This window comes from Amblyomma americanum, chromosome 3, assembly GCF_052857255.1.
Source record: "Amblyomma americanum isolate KBUSLIRL-KWMA chromosome 3, ASM5285725v1, whole genome shotgun sequence".
Taxonomy (NCBI): domain Eukaryota; kingdom Metazoa; phylum Arthropoda; class Arachnida; order Ixodida; family Ixodidae; genus Amblyomma; species Amblyomma americanum.
The window spans coordinates 158,845,750-158,862,486 of NC_135499.1; the positions used below are offsets into that span (position 1 = coordinate 158,845,750).

Consider the following 16,737-nt stretch of genomic DNA (forward strand, 5'->3'; position numbering starts at 1 on the left):
CTTTACTTGGAATGCTGGGAAAGTGACCATGGAATAGAATTTACAATGATAATCCCCTCCATCCTGACACAGTTGTGGTATGCTGGTCTATTCTCCAGTATTAGCACTGCCTTACGATTTCAGGTGCGAAATGCTTTTTTTGCAGCAGCTTCAAAGATGAGCCTCTATTGCACGGCCGACTAGGAGTTCACATTTGCCATTATCATAAGTGCACTGCTACAGCTTACTGCCTAACCTCTAATCACAATTACTTTTGCAGAACTTGACAAGATAGCGTGAAGTAAGGTAGTTTAAAGCAGAGTGCATAAGTACCATTTAAATTTTGCGCCTGTTACTTTTCAGAGTTATTTCAAGGCTGATAAACAACACAATGCTTATAAAACTTGGTTAGGTGACCATTGACAGCAACCCTCGACAAGGTATAAAGGCAGCAAATACCCGAAATTGAGGTCGCTAATATTTCAATCGGAATGTGTGCCACCCTAACATATCAAAATGCTTGCAAAGCATAAAGTCTGATGTAACAACAAGCACTTGCAATGCAAAGTTTATGAAAAGCAGGGTGGCCACACAAATAACAAATAAGAAACAATGCAACAAGCAAGTGTACATAACGCACTCTAAACAAAGAAACATTGTGCTTTTCAAACCAGTACCAGATAGGAACATGTTTCACAACACCCCTAGGCAATCAAAGCTTTACCATTAGTCACACACTACCATGATCCTCAACATCTAGTTACAAAAGAAAAAAAAAATTGCTGCTTTGTTGACAATATAATTTAGTAATGGTTTCGCAATTGGATGACACGAACAGTTCAAGTAGAGCATGACGTCTGGCTTACACAGTGCCCGACTATCCAGTAGTCGTCGAACAGGCATGATGTAGTGAGAGCTTCCAGCAGTAAGTGTACACACCGAAAGTTTAAAGAGCTAACTGCATGGTTAGGAGCATTCACAGGCCCCTTGGAGCTGAAAGCTCAAGTAACATATTCGGAGCACCTCAACATGAAAAGGGTACAGAGCCAACAGATCCAGTGCTTGAGGGTATCTAAGGAACATAAACAAAAGGGGCACCATGGGGTCAGGGGGTTAGCGGGGCATGCACCTGTATTAATGTCAGCCCTTCAAGAACAACAATAGCAATGGCACAACCTTGTAATACATGCTTGGACAAACATCCTGCCAGCAACAGTGTGCAAACTGAAGAGGGGGAAACCAAGGACTGCCCTGCTTCTTTTTTGCAACAGATACAAAGGTCCTACAGCTTCCACTCGTCATGGCATTTTGGAACACAACATGGCCTACCTCAAGTAGAGTTTTGCACATGCCATGAAACATTAATCATTTGAAGAAATTTGAAAACCATCCCTCTTTTTTTGTGCCCATCATGGTCTGCATTAAACCCCATAAAACGCCTGTTATCACACAGCCTCAGACTAGGGGCACTAACAATGAAGTTTTTTCACCCCAACAATCCTGTCATATCAAATGTTGCCAGGCTTCTGCCAGAGAATAAAGTGCACCTTCGCTTCATGAAAAAATAACAATATAAGTGCCATGCTGCCTCATCCACACATTGGCCAGAGACTCATAAGCCAATTACAATGAGCTAGTTGCAAAAAAGGAACAGGCCCAGGCTACTTCCACTACCTTTCCCTCAAAGCACTGCGGCCTCAACACGAAACTCGTTTTTTTTTTTTGTTTCAGCCATTCAATCCCAATCAGAAGCACTACTGCTTCTAGTCAGAACTGCAACGGTGTGACTGCGTTAAGCAGAAAATGGGAAGTCCTATTTACCATCACACGGTAGGGTCTCTGTGGCGGCGCCTGCTTCCATGGGCTCGGGGGCACTACAAACCAAGGGCGCCACGAGATTAGGGGCCAAAGGGGCGCAAAGCTGCGCAGCCAGATCGGTTGGCTCTGAAGCACCCTCTTTTGAGAGCAAGGGAACGAACGTGTCCCAATTTACAAGGGGTACTCTCAACTGCCAGGTAGTGGCTCGCATGCGGGAACATTATAGTCCCCTGGGGCAGCGACAAAAGGAAGACAAAAAGGTCTACAAACATGCACGCTGCGTCATCTAACTACAACAGCATGCCTGACTCAATGAAAGTGCTAACCTACATCTACTTATGTGGAACTGAGGAAAACACACAATATCTGAGCTAATGGCTAGGACTAGGTACCAGAACTTAGTACACACAGAAAGGCAGGCAGAGCATAACAGTGATAGTTGTGAAAATAAAAACTAGGTGATGGGATGAGAGCTATAAAATGCAATGAAAGGTTCTCGCTAGCACGATTCTTCTCAAAGAACGGTGTTAGAAGGTAGAGACTGTACAGCAAAATAGTGGTTGTGCAAACAAGTAAAAATTAAGTAGCTGGTGTTGGGGTATCAGAAGATGGAAAAAAGAATGCACAAGTCACTGCTTGACTGAGCCAGAACAGTAATCAGAACACAAGTCTGGCCAAATCATTCAAAGGTCAACACCCTCTTTCCACAGTCATAATAACCATGCCTGCATTTAGGGGTGCCAATATGTACAGTAAAGATTCTTTAAAGGGATACTGCATTAAATTGCGACTTTCTGTCAAATCGCCGAAATTGGACTAAGAAGGTGCGATTATCTCAAGTTGCAGTCTTTATTTCATGTATTTTTGTGCGGATGGCGTGATTTTGTAGGCTGTGTGCGCACGCTAGTTGCCGGCCTCCCTGGCTGGAGGCGTGCGTGACGACACAGGTGTCGTGACGGCCTGCTCCCGTCGCACCGGAGCAGGCCGTCGCACCGTGCTGGCATCGGTTCAGCTGTCGTGCCTGGAAGCTCAGAGTTGGCGGCATGGAAATGTGAAACAGGTAGAAAGTTACAGCTTAGAAAGCGGCAGTGGGAGTAACGATTATATCATTCAGATATCGAAAGTAAAATGAGCCTGGAGGATGACATATCATCCAGGCGCACGCCCCGAACTGGTAGCTGTGCATATGATAATCCAATTTGATACGGCTCAGGCAAGCTTTCCTGAAGTAGGTATTAAGTTTTCCTTTGCCAAAGATAAATCAAGGCATCACCTTCATTTATTGCTCAAGCCACACAAAAAGAGCAGCCGCGGCGCTGGGATAAGGCGGGGAGGACATATGCAGCGCGAACAGTAGAGTGAGTGCTCGACATATAAAAGCAGCCAACTTAATTGCATCAACATAGCAAAATAGTACGCAGAACGCAGTTTTAGTGACTGGAGCATTAGTACTGCGATGCCAGACTTGCGTAAGTCTCCTAAAAACTCCCACGAATAGGATCTGGCGTGTGATTCTCGTGGCATTGGCTTGTTAGTAAATTATAATTGTTACTTTCTCATGGTTCTCAAAGAACCTCTCCGCTCAATTTTTCTTATATTTGTGCATGCTCGCATGAAAACACTATTACACAATATTTTTATTTTTCTACCTGTTCAAGCATACATATATATTGCCTGCGGGGGGTTTGTTTGGTGAATGCACTGAAAATTCGGAATAGGGGAGACGAGAGTGTTTATAATGTGTATTTCTCTTCCGTGTCTCATCAGAGATGATTTTCGGTCGGAGGTTGAATCAGCGAAAAAAACTGGAACGAGTGAAAATATTTCCGAACTGTCTCTTGACAAGGAAAATACACCTGTAACAAATGCTGCCACATTTATACCTTTCACATTCTCTGTAATTTCTGCGCATTAACATATGCTACAAAGAGCACATTTTTTTTCAGTAAACTGCGCTCTTTATAAGCTACCTGTAATTTCCATGTAGTTTAGGTCCCCTTTTCGCTAAAGCGCGGCTATCATGCTTTCAGTTTTGCGCTCTCTAGGGAATACTGCCACCTAGTTTTGCAAAGTGGCGCAGAGCTGACCTGGAAGAAGACGATAATGCTTGCGCTATAGCTCATCGACTGCCATTACCGCTATGTCGAAGACAACAACAACAACAACCACTCCCTCCTGCCTGGCTCCAGGTCTGCAAGACACTGTCGTCTCAGTGGCATGATGAGGATTTGCAACAGAGAAAGATTTATGTCGCAGTCACTGTCGATTAAATTGCCGCGAGAAAAGTTCGGACCAAGAAGGTTTGTCGCGAAGGCTAGCTGCGCCACACGGATCCATTCTTCAGAACATAACATCTTTTGGGAAGACATGACATGGCGTGTCCCCTTCCCCCGCCGCACTACTTTACAACCTTTAGAGGAATAATACTTTGGCACTCCCACCGTTCGCAGGTCTGACAGCCGCGCGAATCAAATTTGAGCAAAAACGGCGGCACTCGCAGCACGTCCTTTACGAGGCGCGTAGCGTCCACGCAGCTGCAGCAAGCGCGCCATGACGCCAAAGCGCCCGGGCCAGCAGGGCATGGAAGCGGGCAGACGCGCGACGTCACAGCTTCCAAGGAGCAGCAGTTTGGGGCACCGCCGCCAGGTGCATCAGTTCAAGGAAAAAAAGAGGAGAAAAGTGCTTTCCGCTGGCTTCGAGTAAAAAACGATGCGGTTTCTGTTGACTTAGGAATGCCAGCTTTCATTCCAGTACAAAAATAGGCAGCCTAAAATTTGATGCAATATCCCTTTAAGGTGTACTAGCATGGTAGTTCCACTCAGGACATAGATGAATGAGATCCCCAGAATCTGCTTGTAATGAGCCTCAGGCATTTGGTGCCCACTTACAGCGTAGCGGTTTATTGTGAAGCGTTGATTAGTCTGTACCTATCACAGTGTGTGAGCCTTAGGGGGCATCTCGTGAAGCAGCCATGAACTACACTGCCCACCGCAAGGAAGCTTTATCAGTGTCCTAATGCAGAGATCGCTAAGATACATTGATTCTGACACGGCGCAGCGCCATATCAGCGTAGCACGCCACGCTTGCAGCTGTCGACACGCCTGGAAAGAAAACACACTTGCAAACTGCAAGTTTGCAAGTTCGCAAGCGCTTATCGCTGGTGAGTGTTCAAGTGTGCACATGTGAAATATACCCGCTCGTTTCGCTTATTTTCAATACGGATAAGGTAGAAGCGCGAATATATTCACACCGTCTGCTCATCAGCGTGTTTTCGCTCAGCCGCCTGCCTGCCGAGGACATGAAGGCTGACCGTCTGCCGATCGGATTCGTCGGTGTCGTTGGCCTAGAAAACTTGTCCCACTAAAATCATATGCTGCTGTGGACCGTGACAGTGTCGTCGCACCAGTGTGACCGCAGTGACCGCAGTGACCGCCGCCATCGTCATCGTCGTTGTACAATGAAAACGAGCTGAGCAAATTTCAAATGCATTCGGAAAGTGTCGTGTAGCACCGTGGGAGTCCGAATGTCATTCCAAGTCTCGAATGCCATTCGACTCAGATGTCATTCGAACGTGCCCGTGTAGCACAGGTATTAGTCAATGAAGCAGACGGAGATGAACTCGAAAAGCCTGACAGCGATGGTGAAGCTGCTGATGAGCCTGACCAATCGCCGTCACTCGCAGAAACCTTTCATGCTCTTGATGTCCTGCGCCACACTGTCGGTGCCAGCAGCGTGAATGACGAAACCGCTGCACGGTTTTTTTTGTGTGTTGCAGACGGGGCTGGTCAGCGACATCGAGGGCAGAAAAGTGCAGAAGTGTGTTACATTTTTTGGCCAGAAATAGTTCAGCGTAATAAAGTTTTTGTTCATTTTCATGTTGAAGTTGGCTTGTTTTGGATCATATGGATTCGGGATGATACGAATATTTTGCGTGCTACCGAGGAATTCGTATCATCGAGATTCTACTGTATTACCTTTATCACTGAAATGCTGCAGTAGGTCCAGAAAGTTTGTTTGGTCAACACAGAATTCCAATTCACTATCACATCATGAGCGTACAGTCAAACCTTCCAGTGACAAAATTTATGACACATGAAAGAAAATTTGCTGAAGAACAAATCTCATAAACAGCAACAAATCGGACTAGATAAGAGCATGGGCAACATTTACATCCACAAAAATATGTCAGCATTGGTAGGTTTTCCTCCATTTTCATTTAAGTAGTGTGGTGCCAGTAGAAGCTGGACCGCAACTTTGACATCGTGTACTCCAATAAGACGCTACTGCTTTAGCGCTTATTACAGACACTGCGACCAGTTCTTGAACTGATAGTGTTTGTTTACCTTACAAAAAGGTGTAGAGGAGAACACACAAGTGCTTTCCTAATCAACTTTGCACAAAAGGCATGCAAGGCTGACATGCATAGGATATTACGGACGCATGCCTTTCCATCAACCCTAATCTGACTTGCTTGATGTGCCAAGTCAAAATTACGCATAATGAACACTCCATCTCATCATGTATTACCGTATAAACGTGTGTAAGGGCCTCACTTTTTTTTTTCCTGATTTGAGGGCCAATTTTCGGGGTGCGGCCCATACACGTGATATGGGAAAAAAGCCTTTTTTTTTTAAGGGGGGACGCGGGTCTTGAAATCGCGAAAAATGGTCAAAAATGGCAATTTTCAAAAATTGCGATTTTGAAGTCTTTAATGTCCCAACTATGCCTCTACAAAATATTATAGCTGAATTCCAACTGAAAGTATGAAAAAAATGGCAATTTAGAAACGTCGGTGAGCCGAAATTGAACGCCAAGCGCGAAGGTTTGCCCCATTTTCAAGCTGCCGTAGCTCCGCGCGACGCGAACCGATCGGCGCCATCTTGGTCTCGTTTGAAAGCTGGTTTCCCGCTCTCCAATTTGGCGCCTCTCGGCAAGCTGTAGACCCTCGCACAACGGAGCTATCAGCACCCGTTCGCAATGGGGGTAAGCGTCGCGAGACAGCCGCCGATTGGGTAAAACGGGCGCCTCCTCGAGGCGCAGCCTTCTGATTGGCCGTGACGCATGCTTTGCCCCCCGCGGCCGCGTTGTCCGGCTCCTTCCCGTCGCCTGCTTTCGCCTGCACACCCGTCATTTTTCGCGCTCCGCTTTGTTTCCTATATTTTTCGTTCTGCCTTTTTCCTTATCGTTATTGTAGATATTTTGGCTATTGAATCGCTTCTTTTAGCCTCGAATTTCGTGCTTTTGCGTGTATTTGCCTGCCTGGTGTCTTTGTTCCGTGTGTCACGATGGCCCGAGACGCGCGCTTGAAAGCAAGCACGCGAGAAGCAGTCGGCAAAAAGAGACGCGCATGGAATAAGTAGAGCGCTGCATCGTCGAGAACTGCAGCTTCGGTGATGCCGCAAGCTGCTGTACCCTCGGTGCATGCGGCTGGACTGAGCTCGCCAACAACAGCTTCGCCGTTGGACGCGGCTGAACAAACCCTGTTGACGCCAGCATCGCCGGTGGACGCGGCTGGACATTGCCGATCGGCGTCAACTTCGGTGTTACCGCAAGTCTCTGGAGTGCCGGTGGATGTGCCTGGACTAAGCCCGTCGAAAATGTCGACTTTTGATACGCTGCAAGCCGCTTCGAATTCCGTGTCGTGGGAAGCGGCCGAGCCGGCTGACCTAAGCCTAACGTCGACTTCGGTGCCGACGGACAGGGCTGAACCGAGCTCGCGTACTCAACGCTTCGACAAGGCACGCGCAGCGCGGACCTTGACAGCGCGCCAAGCCGCTGCCGCCGCTGATAACATCATTTGTTTCTTTTATATATTTTGAGGAGAGCTCCTGCGCGAGGGGGGGGGGCTCGGCGAACTTGGCAGAGCGCCAAGACGTTGTGCGCTCTAAACTGAAGCTTGAACATTCGCATTAGACACTCCTCACTGTCCTGTTTTTAACCTAGCAGGAAGCAGTTTCTCGCTTCAATCAAGGAATGGCAGCAACCAGCAGAGCTGTTGCAGCACAGCTTGGTTACAGGCCTGGGAGCTGCCTCATTGGTAGGAGCCTTAAGAGAGATAAACAGAGGCTGTGCAGGTCTGATAAGGGTCACACCAATGCTGAAAAGGTGAAGAAGAGGATGGCCAAGAAGCACAAGCCTGACAGCACCCAGGACTACTGCCCAGGACTTTTGTGAATGTGTGGCAGATTCAAAGAAAATAGCAAGTGATTTTCTGAGCTTTTTTTTTTTGTCAAGTGCCAATGCAATACAGAGGTTTTCACAATCTTTACATGAACAGATTTCTGTAAATTTGGTGTTATTGTGTTCAGCGATGACTGGGCTGCATGCTAAAGCATTAAATTTTTCCATATGATCAGTAAACAAAAATGGCAGAGTAAGCAAAACTTTGAATGCAATTTTCTCAGCTTTGCTTTTTCGATCAAATGCCTTTGCCTTACGGAACTTTTCATAATGTTTGCATCGACTGATTTTATTGAAGTAGGTATCATTTTTTTCAGCAACACCTCAGCTACATCCTAAAGCTTTACAATTTTCATTAAACCCAATAGACTAGCAATTAGGTCAGATGTAAGCTAATTACTCCCACATTGTTTTTTTTTCCTACTTTGTTATTCATTCATGACCTATGTGATGACTTTTTAAAAAATTTCTTTAGCTTTAGGATGTGCAATGGGCCCTTAAAAATGACAGCATCTTTAAAACTAGTTTTTCTCATTAAGAAATCACCATAATGGCCCGTAAGAAAAGACCTAAGTGGCATAAATTATTTTGCCATATGTTCATTTCTAGATGAGATATATAAAATCTGAATATATATTTGGGATTAGCATTCAAAGATATATCTGCATGCCAATTTTCAGGAAGATATGTTAAGAAATAAAAAAAGTTTTCAAGACCCTCATCCCCCCTTAAGTAAAAGCACACCAATCAGGAAATCAGCAGCATTTATTCTACGTTTAATCGCCACTCGCGGTGTATTCCGACTCCGAGATGGTGCTGTGCTCCGGTGCGCTCATCCCACAAGAAGTCGCACAACATTTCTGCTGTCAACGTGTAACCGTTGTTCCGCACTTCCATCACTTAGCAGAGCAGCTCTTCTTCCAGTTCGGGAAACTTGCATGGCTTGCCTAGGAAAGCGCGCTTTTTGCAACTTGTGTTCCTCAATGCATCCTTTTGGTTGCACCATCGTCGGACGCACTTCTCGACCATGTTGAATTTCGTGCCCGCCGCACGCTTGCCGTGTTCGACAGCAAACTCCCAGCCGTGTAGCTATTAACGTGCTTGCCCAATCGTGCTAAAACTGCTAAAACTACAATACTCGGCGGCAGCACGGGAAAGCCACAACTACGGCAAACCAACAATCCCGTGTCTTCGACAGCCACAGCCACAAAAGGCTGGAGCTGGTGATACTGATGCTGATATGGATAGCGGGAGCTGGCGGCGGAGGAAGTTGACGATGATGATCATGAGCCTCAGCCTCTGGCGCCATCCATGGGTGGCACCTGGAAGCTCCGATGCGCATGCGTCGCCTCCGCGATCAAGCGCGCCGTTGCGCGCAGCCGGAGCAGATCGCGGAGGCCACGGCGCGTGCCTTTCGAAGGTTATTCCTGTGCGGGTCGTGTGGAAAGTTTGGGTGCGACTCTTACAGGGATATTATTTTTTCTAATATTTCCTTCTGGAAAACAGGGTGCGGCCCATACACGCGTGCAGCCCTTACACGTGTTTATACGGTATGTCCCTTCACAAGAAATTAAATTGAATTATTCTCAGTATAAAACAAGAATTTCACTGCATCACCCTTCATTGCTGCATCTTTCGCTTGAAACAAATGGATTCCCACTTCCTCAAGGTCCAAGCAGGGCCACAAGTGCAATCGTAGCCAAAAGTAAGAACCCCGAAAAGTCCTCCCCTTCCAAGATCAAGGCCAAGCCCAATGTACCCTACAGTATCATTGCACATGTTGTTGGATTGACAAGGTGTTAAACCTAACAGGTGTCCATGTGGTCACATTCATCAATTGAGCGACACTGTTAGGCAACAGCGCAAAATGTATCACCGACTTGTTCGTCTACCTCACCCGTCTGGTGTTGACACCTGGCAAAGCCAGCTGAAGGCAGCACTGAGTTATTTTGGGTTTCCGATAAGTGCACCCAGAAGCGCCCAAGAATGACAAGCTGACAAAACAAATGTGAAAAAAAAATTTTCTATCCAAACATGGCGGAATAGCAGCTGTGGCAGTTAATTTAGGCTGCGCACAGCCTTTTGCACAGCTGCCTCAATTTTCTTATTGCCTATTTCGTTTTGTCGGGATGAAACTAACTCGACAATAAAGATGAAGAAAGAAAGTTTACTGTTACATGAAGTCTTCGCAAGCAAGTTTCAGGCTCTGCTGTTATATGTGGCCTTTTTTACAGGTGTTAGGCAAAAAGAGAGGAAGCTAGAATGGGATATGCAAAAGTGGCAGACTTTGGAGTCGTGCTTTGGCAAGCATTATTACATAGTATGCGCTACAGCAGTGCTATTAACTACACTAGAGGTTTCAACTAACCTCACTGTGCTTACTGATGGATAAGCAAATTCCTTTGTTAAGTGAACAAAGGTAGAACAGACATCTGGTTGTAAAGGAAGGAGACAGCAACCAGACCTACCGTTCTGCATTCCTTTCACCTTTACAAATAATTATTTGCACAAGAAGGAATTGTCTAACCAGTCTCATTAAACAAGCTGTCTGACTACTACCCTTGTACAAGTGGGACCTTCACCTCATAGCCTCTAAAGGGTAAATGGCGACACAAGGAAAGGGAGTTAAAAAAAATTAGGAGAGAGGCCTGCCTCTTCAGAAGTGCACCCTCGATCAAAAAGAATGCTGTTGCAAGCTTTCATTACTTATGGCAAAGTTTGCTTTCTAAATAACGGCCACAAACAGTAGTAGAGGGCAAAGTGTTTGTTCAGAATGCCCGAGCTCTGTGCTCTAGTTAGACTGTCGACTCAAAAATGAAAATTGGTACCAACTGGAATCCGACTGGTTCCAACAACGTTTTGATCAGTTCCAATCGACCTTTTCTGACTGGCTGCACATGCAATATCTTGTGATAACACCCGACTCGAAACAGGTCGTCAATGCGACTGTGCATGCTCACATATAGCCAGTCTCCAACGGCACTCCAACCTGCCTTCCACGGCAGCGTACAGCCAAACAGACTACGGTAGCTGACGGGTAATTCAGACTCCAATAATTCGGACTTGCAGGATATTTCGGGCCTCAATGAGGCACCGTCAGTTGCCCCATAGAAGCGCATACATATTTGCGACGGATATTTCGGACTTCAAAAGTCTGAAAGTTCGATTTTTCGGACTTATTTCAGTCGCTTGCGGGCCAAAATCGGCCGTCTTATCGGCTTTTCGCCAGCGCAAAAGGAGCCATCTTGGATTGAGGTGGATTTACGCTGCAGTTGGATTGGCCTGACATACTTTCGGTACCTCATTGTTGCCAGTAGAGGTCCCTGCGATCTCTGACACTTCAAGGTGGCAGCCGGATTGTCATCGCCGTCACTCTTGTCACCGACGTTGCCGTGGGAAGTTATCGCTTGTCCCCATATGTTGAAAATTGGTTGTTGGGGGAAGGAAATTGTGCAGGAGCTATCTCGCATCTCGGCAAGAAGGGATAAAGGAGGGATTGAGAGAAGAAAAGAAGAAAGAGGTGCCGTAATAGAGGGCTCCGGAATAATTTCGACCACCTGGGGATCTTTAACACGCACTGACATCCACAGCACTCAGACGCCTTTGTGTTTCACCTACATGGAAACGCGGCCTCCACGGTCGAGTTCCAACCCGGGTACTCCGGATCAGTAGCCGGGTGCCCTAACCGCTGAGCCACCGCGGCAGGTAACCGCGGCATGCGTTCACCATTCGCCGTTTCGTCACTTGGGTTTCTCTGACCGCATCGACCGAGTGGCGCTCAGTCTTCACTAAGTTACATCCGTTCGCCGTTTTGTGATTGTATACGGCGGTTCCGCCGCTTTGAACGAAAAGTGCCTTATCTTTGCATGTGTTTGACGAGCGGTGTGGTGCACACTAGGGTTGTGGACAACATGGCCCTGCCGGGTCCGTCAAAGAAGCGTGGGAAGTATTCGAACAAAATGCGGTGACCTTGCTGTCTGGCGTGTACAGTGAAAGCACAACTTTGGCGCAAATACAGGCGCAACTCGTTGCCAGCAAGAAAAATTTTCCGCAAGGTAAAATCAGTGACATTTTTCAACCGATTTCATCTCAATAAAGTGATTTTTTTGTACTTTACGGATTTTTCGGGCTGTTCGATTATTCGGACCATTTTTCGGCTCCCTTTGGGTCCGAAAAATCGGTCGGCGACTGTAGTGGCAAAGTGAACTGTAAATGGTCCTGTAGTTTCTGATTCCGGCGCAACTAGCGCCCTGGGAATTACCAGAAGTTTGCGGTTGCGCTATCTACCACTTGTTCGAGGTAGCAACCGTCAGCGCGAAAGAAAAAAGCAAACAGCGCAGAATTCAAATTAACAACTTTTTATGACGCTTGGAACCCCATGTGTCCTGCCGGGAATGAGCGTACTACCCGCCGCCCATCCAAAACTACCTTAGACCTCGCAAACAGAGGGATACCAGTAACATAACACTCTAACCACTGCACATCTCAAATCAACAGTGGAGGCCACTGTTGTGCACAGTCAATCCGTCACGGACACGGAGCGAGAATGGTAGTGTCGCGGGACAAGCGCAAGCATGTGTCTCAGCGGCGCAAAAGCCATAACACAGACTGGTTTTTATGATGGGGGTAGTGGTGTTGGGGCACTTCGCATATCAAGCATTGGTATCGGTCAGTAACGCTGCCTCATGGCTCTGAGGAGCCGCCGCTTCAACGGTTTTCAGCGAAATCGGGATCAGGCACTCCCAAATAGTACCACAGTTCTTTGAATTAACCCAGCTGGTGCAGGCTGGAACTTTGAATTATCCAGTCAAATCTGCATTAGAATTTATGAGACCGGAGAAATTCTCTGAATTATCCATGATTTCGAAATGAACAAAGGTTGAATTATCGAGGTTTTACTATATATAAATGTAATGTAACAATCGATCCGCAGTACGAGGTGTTAGAAAAGCATCCAACCTTATTTTTTCCTTTTGCGAACACCTGATGGATATAAAATAAGCATGCGCGAGTTTTTTCCTGCCTGCCGATAGCGTCAGTCGTTGGGACGCAGCATTTCAGTGAGGTAGTGCGCAGTGCTCTCGTCGGTTTTTTATTGCAAGGAAAATGGCGGAGCGACTGGAGCAGCGCTACTGCATCAAATTTTGCCAGGAACTGGGCCACAGCCAAGTGGAAACCATTCGAAAGATTCAGACGGCTTTCAGTGACAATGCTATGCAACACACAGATTAAGCAGTGGCACAACCGGTTTAAAGACAGCTGCACATCGTTGGAGAGCGAGCCACACTCCGGTCGGCCATCAACATGCCAAAATGACCAGGTCATTGCCGAAGTGAACGCTGTGGTGATGCGGGACCATCGTGTGACTACCCGAGAAATTGCGGAAGAGGTGGGCAACAGCACTTTTTCTGCACATTCCATTAATACCGATTTGGCCATGAAGAGAGTTGTGGCGAAATTCGTGCCAAAGCTGCTCACAGTGGAGCAAAAGCAACTTCGTGTTGAAGTCTCACAGGACATGCTGGATTCCACAAACAGTGACCCCGACTTCATGAACACCATGATCACTGGTGATGAGTTTTGGGTGTGCAGGTACGACCCGGAAACCAAATCCCAGTCGTCACAGTGGAAGCATTCCACGTCACCAAAACCAAAGAAGGCCCGCCAAGTACGCAGCAACGTCACAGTGATGCTGACTGCTTTCTTTGACCCCCGCAGTGTGGTACACCACGAGTACGCACCACACGGTCAAACAATCACCAAAGAGTACTACAGGGATGTCCTCCATCGCCTATGTGATGCTGTGCGGCGCAAGAGACCAGAGTTGTGGTCAACGGGAAATTGGCGCATCCATCCATCACGACAATGCTCCTGCACATTCCACGCACTTGATTGACTTTTTTGGCGAAAAACCAGACTCCTGTAGTTCAACAGGCTCCTTACTCTCCCTGCGACTTCTGGCTGTTTCCCAAAATCAAGAGGCCATTGAAAGGAGCGTGATTTCAGACAAGAGAGCACATTATGGCTGCAACGACAGCTGAACTAAACTCCATTCCGAAATAGGCCTTTTCGGAATGCTTCCAACAAAGGCAGCACCGCTGGGAGAAGTGTGTGGAGTCCCAAGGAGACTACTTTTGGGGTTATCAGGTTTCCAACGCTCCAGTTATGCCAGTTCTTTACCTTCGGCCAAAGGTCGGATACTTTTCTAACAGAGCTCATATACACGAAGTCGGCTAGAAGGTTATGAATGAAAATACCGAAAAAAATGGTTTTCCTGTGGGTTTACTTCATAGTAAGGCAAAGCCACTTTTCATCTGTAACAAAGTATAGCAGTTGCTAACATCGTTACTGCTCAAAGTTGTCACAAAAACCTTCTTTTTCAAGCTAGGTGTGCAAAGGATTCTCAGGCAAGAATGACGAACATAAGCACGGAGTCCTGCCGCACTGTCACTGTGCCGCCTGCGCACTTCAGAGGCCTCGTAAAAATTAAGCTTCTGCCAGTCGCTCAACTGCGAGTCCTTCCTCCCGAACGTTGGCGACTGTCCTCGGCAGCGCATGAGCTGTTGTCTAATGCGCAGAGTCGGTGGAAAATTTCGCACCATCACACAAGTTCAATGTCGCCGAAAAGTACATCAGGTACTGACAGAGAGGAAAGCAGCAAGGACACCTTTCCGCACGCAATAGCAATGCTAACCCTGTATCGAATAGCGCAAACACAGACAAGCACAAGAGACGAGGAAACAGATGAACGACGCGCTCTTGTGCCTGTCTGTGTTCGCGCTGTTCGATATAGGATGCTTAACCAACTAGCCCGCAAAAACGTTCTAGAGCAATGCTAAGCTTTTCATTCACCTGAAGAGGATTACTACTGTTAATGTGCGACACCAGTAATGCTGCGGAAATTGAGATTTTGTGCCTAACTTTACTAACAGAATGAAATGAAGACCTTTATGTCTGACATGCTCTCTCATTTTTTACTTGGGAAGGATTGAATTTGTGCTTGGTGTGCAAATACACAACCTCCAGTGACAAGTTTCTCACCGTACTGACACGGCTTGCCCCGGTCACCCTAGTTAGTCAACCTATACAACATTCCAACTTTTTTTTTTTTTTCCCCGCTTCCTGAAGTTGTGGGGCTGACCTATTTAATGTGTCAATCACTACAAAAGTAAATACGATATACAGTCAAAACTCGATTTAACGAAACCCGATTTAACGAAAATCTCGATTTAACGAAGGTATCCTAATTCCCCCTCAGACGCCCATAGGGTTCAATGCTTTGACTAACCCGAAAGAACGAAACCGATTCCGTGATCTGTCCCGATTTAACGAACCTTTTTTCGAGAAATAAAGGTGAAAAAGTGTTAATTTTTGGTCTATTTTGTAGACAGCACCCCAAAATTTATTGATTGTGAGTCAGCGGTAACAGCGCGGAGCATCTTCATCCCGTCGCTTTTTTCAAACTGCGCAGCGCAAAACGAGTTTTAATTTTGAGTCGAGCTCACGAGATGGCGCCAGCAGTAAAAAAGTTTCGTGCCACATTTCATAGATGGCGCTGTTGCAGTTCGCGGGCAGGAGCTTATTGGTTTACATTCTTTTTATGGCAGCTCCACCATATTATATGTTGCAGTTCGCGTGTTTTTTTTTGTGTGTGTGTTTGTGTGTTGTGCTCTGTGTTCGCTCTTGTGCGGATTTCCCCGTGCCTTTGAACGCACGTCTTTGTCAAGCTCAGCTTGTTAGGCCTCCATCAGTCTAGCCTTGCTATCGTGAACGCGGACGTGGTGTGTGCGAGCAAGCGCGCCGCTAACCCTCCTGACTAGCAGATGGAGCCCTGCAAGAAACGAAAAAGGCTTACCCTGGACGAGAAAGCGGACATAATTCGTGCTGTGACAAGTGGACAGAAGAAATGTGACGTGGCTGCATCACATGGCATTCCAGCGAGTACTCTCTCCACAATATTGAAAGAGAAAGATGACATCCTCCGCGCCACTTCGTCGGGGAATCTCTCGCGCAAAAAAACGCTGAATACCACTCCTCAAAGCAAAATGGAAGAGGCCCTCTTCGCCTGGTTTATGGATTTGCGGGCGAAGAATAGTATTGCCGTGAGTGGAGACCTGCTCCAACAAAAAGCTCGCTCTTTCGCGTGCTTGCTGGGCGACAACGAGTTCAAGGCAAGTCCCGGCTGGCTGTCGCGCTTCAAAGAACGACACGGCATCGTCGGGAAAGTGCTTAGCGGTGAAGCGAGCAGCGTAAGCATGGCTGTAGTCGGCGACTGGCAGTCTGAAAACGTGCCCGACATTCTGGGAAAATATGCCCCCAGCGACGTCTACAACGCCGACGAGAGCGGTCTATTCTACCAAATGCTGCCTAAAAAAACACTCGCCCTGAAGGGGCAGGCGTGCCACGGCGGCAAACACAGCAAACAAAGGCTGACTCTTTTGCTGTGCGTCAACATGGACGCAACCGACAAACGAGACCCGCTTGTCATCGGAAAGAGTGCGAGGCCGCGCTGTTTTAAAGGCACCAAAAAGCTTCCTGTGAAGTACGTTGCCAATTCAAAGGCGTGGATGTCGCGTGCCATTTTTGCTACATGGCTGAAGGAATTTGACAGCGACATGTGTCGCCAGAAAAGGAAAGTGTGCCTGTTGCTGGATAACTGCACGGCCCACTACGTTGCAGAGGTCGAGCTGACCAGCGTGGAGCTCCGCTAATTCCCCCCAAACGCAACGTCCGTGGTTCAGCCCTTGGATCAAGGGATAA

At 47.1% G+C, this 16,737-nt stretch overlaps 1 protein-coding gene and 1 pseudogene across 4 annotated transcripts in view; one reads left to right on the forward strand and one right to left on the reverse strand.

Annotated features, from left to right (window-relative positions):
* LOC144125284 (uncharacterized) overlaps positions 1-16,737 on the reverse strand; it is a 50,203-nt gene that overhangs the window by 1,228 nt on the left and 32,238 nt on the right. For 2 of the 4 annotated variants that reach the window (XM_077658536.1, XM_077658534.1), the window contains one exon: positions 1,801-1,853. The exons of the other annotated variants lie outside the window; for them this stretch is intronic. In XM_077658536.1, the coding sequence (XP_077514662.1) occupies positions 1,801-1,853 (53 nt within the window). The remainder of the gene's footprint in view (positions 1-1,800; positions 1,854-16,737) is intronic. 4 annotated transcript variants of the gene reach the window in all.
* Positions 12,959-14,012, forward strand: LOC144125285 (histone-lysine N-methyltransferase SETMAR-like; annotated as a pseudogene).